We start from the raw sequence: 10556 nt of genomic DNA, 5'->3' as shown, positions 1-10556 counted from the left end.
TTTCCCTTAATCTTTCTCACTGATGCTTAAACATAGAATTGAAGAAAATCTTTCTTGTAACATGCTGCCATCATTACAGAGTAGTTCCAGCAGAAATTTTTATCTTTCAGTTGCTATCAAGGTGAAAAAAAACCCTTCCTCTCTGTACTGATTAGACAAAAAGCTGAGTGGACCTGAAGGGAAACAACTTCTAGACTTGGACTAGAAGATCAAATAATAAGGGGTGAGTCGTATGAACATTCTACCCGTAAACGTACTATAACTTAATCTCACAGATTAAATTAATTTAAGGTAGGCATTCAGCACTCCTATTTTCAAATTAGATAGTTACTTTGATATCTGTTACATCAAAAGCTCCTAAAACAAATGTACTTTTCAAAGTTATATTCCTTTAGAACATTTTCCAGTGTTTAAAGACAGAAATTGCTAGATAGCCACCAAAATAAAAAACTGTCTAGTCTGTAGCTATGTTGTACGAAAGTTCTGTTACTGAACTTAAATGAGAAATGAAAATAAAACTTAGTAAAATAAAGCAGTAGCATAAGAAAATAATATCTAGTAAAAATTAAATTACTATTTTTCTAAACAATTAAAAACTCAAAAGTCACAAATTCAAAGCTCAAACAACATTCCTATTCGAAAGCTGAGTGACTGCATTTTCACACAGGTTAAACTAAAATCACCAGTGGATGTTTTTGCCATGTTTGTGGTCCCTTAAAATAGCTAAGCTATTTTCTTTCAGATTTCTATTTTACTGTGAAACCAGATCCAAATACTTCACAGAAAGTTCACTTTATATCTGGTCAGTTTCCAGAGAGAATAAACTTTTGGGGTTTTTTTATAATGGAATCAGGAATTGGGATCAGGAGGGGAAAAGAGCAGCTAAATACTGAAGACAAACCCGAGAAGAAATAAGCCAATTTACTTCAATGTGGAGTAGATGGGACTCAAATCACATAGTTAAGAAGGAATCTTTAGTTGTTTTGAGCATCAGTTCTTAATTACTCATTTCTCAGGAAATATGTGACTCTATTCTTTAGCTCAGATTCTTCAACAGAATGAGACATTTATAAGCCGAGGCTTAAAGCTTAGTAAGGGAAATTAAAGTTATCCACAGTCTCTGCTCTGTCCGCCTGATGGTTCTGCAGCAACAGCTTGCACGCTGCTCTCCCTTCACAGACGGCAGCATAACCACCTCAGTGCTCACCACCCTCTTTCTGACAGCAGGGAAAAAGCTTTTTTCCCCCCATATAAAGAGCTGAACAACCAAAGCACAGTTAGCCTGTAGCTCAGTTAAAGGGTACTCTTTCCTAAGAGAAACAAAATGTACACCCCACACATTTGGTTGTATTTTTTTTTTCCTCCTCTAAGCACTTTCTTCTGCGTATTCCACTTACTCTGCAAGCTTCTGTTAGATGATCAGCTAGTGACAAAGACTTCCATTATAAGAGAAGTGTCTGAATAAGACAATTTTTTTTTTTTTTCCTGGAATATGAGTTTTTTATCAGTGGAGAACATAATTTTTATGACAGCCACAAGATGGAGTTCTTACCTTTTGAGGCTGCTGTTGCTCCAGAAGCTGTTGTCTGAGATGTTCTAAATTTTGTTGCTGTAGCTGTTCAGCTAGTTGGTGAAAAAGTGAGTTGTTCACAGATTCTGGTACTAAAGGCCTAAAATTAAATAATTTAAATTAAAACCCACAACAGTTTCTCTCTTGTTTCAAACAGCTGGTAAACAGGTCTTCACAACTGAATTTCAAGTTTAACTAAAAAAATAAAATAATGAAGATAATGTAGCTAGTTCCAGCTTCTGTTATCATCATTATCACATTAATGCTAAAAATATAACTAACAAAGCAAAGAATGTGCTAACCTTAAGATTAAGTCAGTGAAACTTCTGGCACACAGATTTATATTAACAGTTTTTAAAATGTATGTTTCATTAATTTAGTAAACTATCTTTTCTCTTCCTATTGTTTTAGTATACTTATGCTCTGAAAGAAGTGTTTTTCTTACTACTTCATCCTAATGTTCAATTAGTGTCAGGCAAATTTTAGCATTTTCCATAAGAAAGATAGCTTGATCTTACAGTTGGGAAGTGGGAGTTTCCTTTTTAGGCTCTTCATTTTGTTCAGATTCTTCCCCAAAGTCAAACCTGTCCATCAGCTTCTAGGAGAAAGCAAAACAACCATTACTGAGTACTCCTTATTTGTCCCTTTACGAATATTTACTTTTTTTTATGTCTGCCAACTCAGAACATTTGCCTTTTGGACACTGCCCTCAACCTTGTAAGTATTTCTATATCCACATCATCATATCCGTATCATGATCATATCCAATCCATCTCAAGTCTGTTGAGTATCTTCTACGGAAACTACTCAATATTTCTAATAATTGCTTTCACGAATTGCTAGATTCTCTAATTTTGCTGCTGCAGCTTCTTTAAGATGTTCAGGATTGGTCACTGCACCTCAGGTAAGAATACTTCATCGATTTCCACTAGATGACAGTATCTCTTCTGCTCCAATCTTCATGAATCTTAGGATCACAGGACAGGCCAGGTTAAAAGGGACTTCAACAGTTCTCAGTCCAACTTTCTGCTCACAGCAACCGTAGCTGTGAGCTCAGATCAGGCTACTCCAGGCTTTATCCAGCTGAGTCACGGAAACAACTTAGTTTCCAACAACTGAGACTGCACAATCTTTCCAGGCAACCTATTCCAGTGCTTGACTGTCCTCATGGGGAAAAAAGGTTTTTCTTATACCCACTCCAAACCCTTTCATTTCAATTTCTGTCTGTTGTCTATAATCCTGCTGCTATGCCGTGTTGTGAAGAGCCAGGCTTCATCTTCTTGCTGACCTTCCCATAGGTGTCAGCAGGGTTGCTGTTAGGTCTCCCCCAAAGCTGCCTCTGCCCCAGGCTGAACTGACTCCAGTCCTTCAGAGAGCGAGTGCTCCAGCCCTGACCATTTTGGTGGTTCTCCACTAAACTCACTCCAATTTGTCAATGTCAATTCCAATTATCCTATACAGGGGCAGGGGCAGCAAAACTGGATCTAGATGCAGACCAGAGTAGATGAGATGTCTAGGTGGGATGATCACTTCCATCAGTCACCAGGCCTTACTCCTGCTCACACAGCCCAAGATGTTGTTGGCCCTCTGCTGCCAGGGCACTCTGCAGGCTCATGCTCTGTTATAAGTATGCTGGTTAACAACTTACTTTCTCATAAAGACTAGAAACTGTATGTCTGGTACACAAACAGCAGCTGCTAACAGTCCAGTGTGGCTGTTCATGGTACTGTTCTGACACCTTGGTTTTTGAAACTTTATCTCTAACAGTATTGTTACCTGCAACTGAGGCATTCTGTGCATAAAACTATTGCAAGCTCTCTAAAATGCATACAAAAATCCAGAATTTCAGAGCATCCTGGAAGATCACTAACAAAGATCTAGATTTGCTGTCAGGAAGCAAAGCATTCCCAAAACTTTTCCTCTTACAGTTCTAATTTTATTTGGGCATGCTATTTGGACTTTGCTACTAGGTACTTGAAAGCAGCTCCAGTCTGGCCCTGTCAACTGAGCGCTTGGTAGCAGTTGCAGCATATCTTGCTTTAGCTTAATCCAAATTAATCTGTTTTATGCATTCAAGATTGCTCTGCAATGTGAAGCAATTTGTGGTACACGTAAACAAACAAAATTTTCAGGTCAAAAGCATACTCCCGATTCAAACTATAACACTGATGTAGATGCTTCCTATAAAAGTAAATCTTGCCTTTTTAACACTTTGTTTATTAAGGCTACCATGTCCAGTAAAATAATTATACAATTAATTACATAGTAAGATGGAAGTAAAGAGTCTAATAAATAGAATTATATCTTTATGACTCATGGTCTTCAGCTATTGAAAAGTGGGATTCAGGTGGCAGATGATATTGGTGCTGAGAAGCCATTAAAAAAAGCAAGGAAAATTATTATCTCCAAAAATTAGAGCAAAAATTAAGATTGCCCATTAATACATATATACTAGTATGTACTCTTCCAAAATACCTAGATGTATAAATCCTTGGAAAAAGGAGAAAATAGGTACGGTAGTGCCAAAAAGGAAATTCTAAAACGACATGCTATTTCTGCAAAGCAGCCTAAATAACCTTTGAGTAAAAGTCTCAACGGACTAACAAAACATTCATTATCAGTTCATTTACAAAGATGCTCTAGAACGCCGAACAAAGAATTTGAGATGTATTATAATTTAACACCACTTGTACAATGAAGAACTGAGGTACAGATCATATACTATAAACACAACTCTTCCACAGCTTACAAGAACAAATTGACACTATCTACCTATTGAAAGCTTGTAAATTATCACACTGCCACAGAATTCCTTCCAGAACATTTACTTTCAATGTCCCAGAAATCACAGTCATGTACATTCACTCTGCTGACAACTTTCACGACAAGACTCCTGCAAACTATTACTGGCATAAACTAACTAAAGAGCATCAGGCTGAACTCACTCAAGGTATACAAACATTTCATCAGAATGCCAATTCCCTGAGTTTGCTCCAGTCATGTTGTCCAACATGCACGACAGCCACACCTAGGAGGACACCTATCCATATAAATGCTGGAATTGAAGTCTGTGGAATAAACCACAATACAATGGCATATTCTTAATTACTTTTTGTATCTAAACATTAAGGCAGTCCCTATTAACCTCTGCATTAATTCCTGTGATTATACCCTACTCAAGTTGATGGTTACAGCTGTGGTTCAGCATGAGCACTGGCCTATTTTTTTTTCCTGACTTATTTTTACAGCTGCATTACTTTCATTAATAATGACGACTCTTTACTATTTCAGAGATTTGAATTTGGCTGATAAAATTCTAGAATTATAAGATAAATCCTAAAACCTAAACTCAACACTTGTCAACTTCTGAGCAGCTAATTGCCTGAAAAAGAGATTTTCTCGGTTAGGAAAAAAAAAAGGTTTTCTCATTCTTTGATGTCCTTATTCTTCTTACTTATTCACTCCACGACAATCCTACAGAGATTATCTATTCACAAGGTGTTTCTTCCAAAGATAATGGAACAAGATTTCCTTTTTTTTCCCTCCTCATCTTTGAGTACAAGTTCTTCCTTTTTTATTATACTACTACAACTGTAATTGCCAGCATGGTTATTGCTACCTGTCATGCAATTATATTAGTCTTCTTAAATTCCTGAATTCTGTTTTTGTTTGTTTGCTTGTCTGTTAAGATAGGGACATATGCTGCAACACACACAAAGTTTGTTTACCTACATGGATGGTTGGTTGGTTTTTCATATTTTGACATCCTTTTAAAAGTTTCACATGACTAGTTTTAACTACAGTCATAAACTTACTTCTTCACTTACTATCACTTTGTGGCTAAGACTAAAAGTTTTCTTGGTATTTATAAAGTAAGAAAATTACAACTCCAATCATGTTCTACCCTTGTGCAAAAACAGTGTATATAAATTTCTGCACATTTCCCTTTCATTACCTTGTGAGAAATCATTTCCTACCTCAGATCATAAACACAGGAAGGGGAAATACAAGACATAATGAATTCTCACTGCTGTGCTACAAAGGGTGAAGAAAACATGTAACAATGGCTTAACTTTGCTAAACTATATCCATCTTCGTATTCAATGATCCTTATGGGTCCCTCCCAACTTGAGATATTCTATGAAATGCTGTTTAGCCCTAAACTCATAAAACTACTATTTTCATCTACGCTAATTTCTCTAGACTTTTTTTATTTTCAAGATAGAGTACTTTATAGTATATTCATGTATTTTTAAAATCGCTAAAGTCAAAGTGTAAAATTCAAAAGACTCTTTCACTTACATATATTTTAATAATAAAATTTCTTTAAACTTTTATTATTCTACTTCTACCTTATTAAAAGAGACACCCTGTTCCAGGGGATTAAGTGTGTTAGCAGCAGCGGCTGCAGCTGTAAGTTGTGCTGTGAGGGCCTGTAACTGAACCACAAGACCAGCATCCAGGGCTTGAAGTAGTGAAGGCTGAGGTTTCTGCTGCTGTATCTGCAGCGTCTGTATCAACTGCTGAAGCTAAAAGAGAAAAGATAATAAATGCATTAAAAAAGATTTTTTTTTTTTTAAAAAGCAAGAAACAGAAACCAAACTAGTCTTTTCCCCTTCCAATCAGGAAAAAAAACCCCTCAGGAACGCAGTATCATCTAACCTATGGCTATTATTTCATCTTAATTTGTTTTCATTTACGGCAAATTTTGTTCCCACTTACTGGCTAACTTGTTTTCTGTGGCTCATAAGACATGCAGATGCTTCTTCCTCCTAACTCGCTCTGACAGGTTGCATGATGACCAGTCATCACTCAGGTTTTCCTGCTCTCTAGTGTTCCCCCTCTTCTGTTTCTCCAGTTTGATTCCTTCTGACCTGAAAAAAATCTGTTAGCCTACTCCAGCTTCCTAAGGGCCCACCTATATTAGGAAAATCTGTATGTTGTAACAACATTTGTGTAGATAAAATAACTGCACTGTTGTAAGCTCCACTTTAAGCTGATGCAATATGTCTACATGAAGAGCTTACACTAGTGTCTCTGGATTAGTCACAAGGAAAATCTCATGCTGAAACTCAGGTTTGTGCTGATAGAATGCAATTATCTTGCTATGTCAACAAAACATAAAAAGCAAATGAACCAGAAACTGGGAATATAATTTGACTTCCTATAATGGCACAGACTCTGGGCTCTGTAGAGCACTATCTTAGGATAAAAATTGCTGAGATGCAATGTTGAATCAGAAGCAGCAACTCTGGGGCAACAGATGTACAGTAACAACAAAGTAAATTACAGTAAAAACAAAGTATGGGTAATGCCAAAAGACAGATGTTTAAAAAATACTATTTTAAAATAGTGTTAAGTGTTTCAAATATTATTTAAAAATAGTTTGGGGGCATGGTGCAGTGTTTGGGGTGGGTTGTTTGTTTAAACAACTCCACTTGCAACCAAGGAGAGGTCTAGGTTTATACTGGAATGAGTACTAGACATTATCAGAGAAGGAATTTTCAAAAGTGTAGTGATTGGACCTAAGACATTTCACCAGAGTACATCAGGACACCCTAAGAGTTTCTTCCTTCAAATCTAGAGAAGGAAAATAAAGAAAAATAGAATACCTTCCACAGTTTTTTTAAGAACAAATGTACAGTCCAATTGCCTGGTGTATCTTGATTTCCTTACTCCAACTTCCTATTTTTATATAATTTTTTAAAGGAGCTGTCCCAATGAGGAAATAAAAGGCTTTTTCATGGGCAGATCTATTAATTTGTTGACTAGAGATGCTCCCATAGAATTGTACAGATTTACCTTAACACAAAAGTAAAAAATGCTTTCCCTATGGAAAGAAGCCCTCCTAAAGTACCATGGAATTAGAGGAAGCAGTCTTTTGACGTTCAACAAGGTAAACCCCTGCAGCCTTATCTTTGGGTATTTCTGGAAAAAATGTTGAGCTAATCTAGGTAGTTCAAACTATGTTGACACACATTCCCAATTACCTTTACTTTTATATTCCACCTCCTCATGGGGTTGACCACTGAGCTCTTAAAGGGTTCATCCCCTCCGTTCTTACTCACTAGAAACTCTGCAGAAGCTGATTAGGTTGATCTTCTTTCACAATGCTTTAAAAACATATGATATTTTTTCAGGATTGTTTTAGAGTTACCTTCTTATAATGTGAAAACTCTTCTTATTCTTTAAAAAGTTATACAGACTCCTTATACAGCAGAGCTTCGGAAAAGGCTTCAATTACTGTTCTACCTGACCAAGAGCTCTCACTGATTATTGCAACAGCCAAAGCTGAAGAGTTCCCCTCTCCCTTCTTGGCTGATGCACAGAAAATGAGCAAATATGGGTGGTCCACCGTGTGTGTTGCTCCGAGTAGGAAGGAATCAAACTGAAGAAGCAGAGATGGAAGCTCTGGAGTAGGAAAATCCTGGGTGGTCATCGTTCGAGCTGTTTCCACACTCTCGTTGGTCACACCTTTCTTACTCTGCCCTCTCCTATGTCTAGGCTCTCAATTTACCTGCATGCACTCTCATCCATAAAACACAATCTCAATATGAAATCAAGTACTTCAAAGCTTGGGGGGGGGTGGGGGGGAACGTCAGAGCCGCTTGGAGAACAGAAAGAAAAGAGATGGATAGGTTGCAGGATGGAAGCAAATGTTGCAGTTCATCTACCAACCCTCGAGATCCGCATGTACATATTTATTGTGTACTCAGTCCATCTCCACACTTTGCTTAACACCTCTCCCAAAATTCATTCTCTTCCTCATTTTACCATTTTGAGCTAAATATCCAAATGTTATTCCTTTGTGATCTGCTGTCTTTAAAACTCTAATTCCCTTCTCATCTTCATAATCTTTTTCTTTTGCTTCATCCTCCTTCCCCCCCCAGAATACTCTTTAGGTAATAATCTTTAAAATTACTTTACTGACTTTCTATGTACTTCCCATTCTGACTTCATATCCCTTCCTTGTTTAAGACCTATTCCACCATCTTTCCTCCACATTTCACGCAAACTTCATTTTGCTCTGCTTTTCAAAGACTCATCAATTTCTTTCACTGTAAACAGATGAAAAGACTACCTCTGCTTAACTTATGAAAAATTACAGGCGACTCTGCTTAGCTGAACACTGTAAAACAATCTCACTAATTAAAATTGTTGTTATTGTCAGCATCAGTGCTTCGTAACAGTTCACTTGTGACTGCTTCTCACTTATATGCAAGGGATTTTTGTTTAGTACCCCAGCAGGTAAAACGTTCTATTCCTCAGTCCAAATGAAAATCATAATGTCAGAGCTATGCTGGTGCCAGAGTTCCAGCATAAACTAAGAAATGATGATCAATATTTTTACAGAAAGCCGATTTGTGTGCTCAACTTATGCAGCTGCGGGTTAAGAGGACAAGCAGATAAACGCATTCTGCACATCTATCCACTATTTGGAGTTGAGCTTAGAAATTGAGAAACACAGTCACTGCTAAGACCTTAACTTTTGAACACTGCAAAATAAAAACTGTATTTAACTGATGGAAAGATAAAGAAAAGAATCAACACATAATGCACTTTCAGAATGAGTACACTCCCATTATATTATTCTGCACAATGTTTAGCTTCTTGGGGCATCCAGTAGAGAAACATGCTTAATGTGTAATTCTATTTTATACCTATAGCCATGAAATCTTAATGCTGCTCTTAATTTAGAAATCTGCAACACTATATACAAAAGAAAAGTATGTATTACAGACCACTTATCCGATGTCACATTCTGTGATACTTTTAAGGAATAAATCGGGTTGGTTACAAAATGTAACAAGAAGTTTTAGTTTACCTGGAACTTACTTGTGATGAACAACCTCATGGGATAGTTAATGAGGATACTGGACATGAAACTAAGAGATACTCATGAAAGCAGTGTTCCTTAAGTGTACCTCAAAGACACAACGTATCAAACAGAGTACAGTGTAACTGTCTACAAAGTATTTACCTGTTGGCCTTGAGGACTCTGCAAAATCTGTGCAACAGCAGCAAGGGTATCTGTATTAGCAATCTGAGATACCCAAGGATCAGGTAAACTCTGCACCACATTGGCTGGAGTAACTGGAGTCACAGGTGTTCCTAAAAAAAAGAGAAAATTCAATATTCCAAAATATTTTAACATACAGACTTAGAAATAGTGTTAGAGAAGAAAAAAACAAAACAAAACAAACAAAACCACCTGCTCTTATTTGATATGTAAAATTTCCCATGCATCCCAACTGTAAATGAAAAAACCTCCATAATGTGAAAAAAGCTGAAAAGCCAGTTCCCCACCATCTACTTATATAAGTAAGGAAGGTGCTCAGAGCACAAAATGATCAAGTCTGCACATATAGTAACGTTAGTATTTGGTAACTTGGGACATACTCCATGAGCATTTGTCGACATACTTCAGGTTTAAGGGAGAGAGAAGTGTATCAGTGGCTGCAGCTTATACTGTCAATGTGTTTTTTTCCCCTTGCTAACTGTCTGTTGGCCAGCAAAAGTAAAGGAGCACTGTCTGACACGATCCAGCAAGCTCAATCCTACCAACAGCACAAAGATACTGATGCATTCTCTTTCATTTCTCTCAATTGTGGCACCACTAATTAACAAAGATTGTATTAAGTCCTGTGTTGGGTTTTTAACTCTGTCAGTGATCTACTGTTTCGACTTTCAAGTGCAAAACTAGGTCTTATTGCAATGTTACTCAATCTAAACATATTTATAGCATACAGTGGGAAAATAAACACAACAGGCTGCCTCTTGTTTTTGCTGTTTCCCTGATCTAGATGCCAGCTATAATGTATTTCTTTCTAACACTCATTTGGTTTGTCTAAAGGAAGCCAGTAAGATCTTTCAGCATGTTAACAGCCAACATACCAAAGCTGACATAAGTGTTTTGATTCAAAGTATGATTTTAACCTCTTTTAGTTTACCTGGTGTATTGTTGCTCATAGCAGCTGTAGTGCTG

The 10556-nt window shown here is 37.0% G+C and overlaps 1 protein-coding gene across 1 annotated transcript in view; it reads right to left on the bottom strand.

Annotated features, from left to right (window-relative positions):
• Positions 1 to 10556, bottom strand: part of SCAF8 (SR-related CTD associated factor 8) — a 34451-nt gene that overhangs the window by 14535 nt on the left and 9360 nt on the right. The window contains exons 4-8 of the mRNA XM_010177631.1: positions 10522 to 10556; positions 9552 to 9682; positions 5923 to 6099; positions 2089 to 2168; positions 1553 to 1670 (exon numbers count right to left, since the gene is read on the bottom strand). The exon at positions 10522 to 10556 is cut by the window's right edge and continues 116 nt beyond it. Of these exons, the coding sequence (XP_010175933.1) occupies positions 1553 to 1670; positions 2089 to 2168; positions 5923 to 6099; positions 9552 to 9682; positions 10522 to 10556 (541 nt within the window). The remainder of the gene's footprint in view (positions 1 to 1552; positions 1671 to 2088; positions 2169 to 5922; positions 6100 to 9551; positions 9683 to 10521) is intronic.

This window comes from Antrostomus carolinensis, unplaced genomic scaffold, assembly GCF_000700745.2.
Source record: "Antrostomus carolinensis isolate BGI_N321 unplaced genomic scaffold, ASM70074v2 scaffold551, whole genome shotgun sequence".
Taxonomy (NCBI): Eukaryota; Metazoa; Chordata; class Aves; order Caprimulgiformes; family Caprimulgidae; genus Antrostomus; species Antrostomus carolinensis.
The sequence above is the reverse complement of the archived record's forward strand: the minus strand, read 5'-3'. Positions and strand labels throughout refer to the sequence as shown.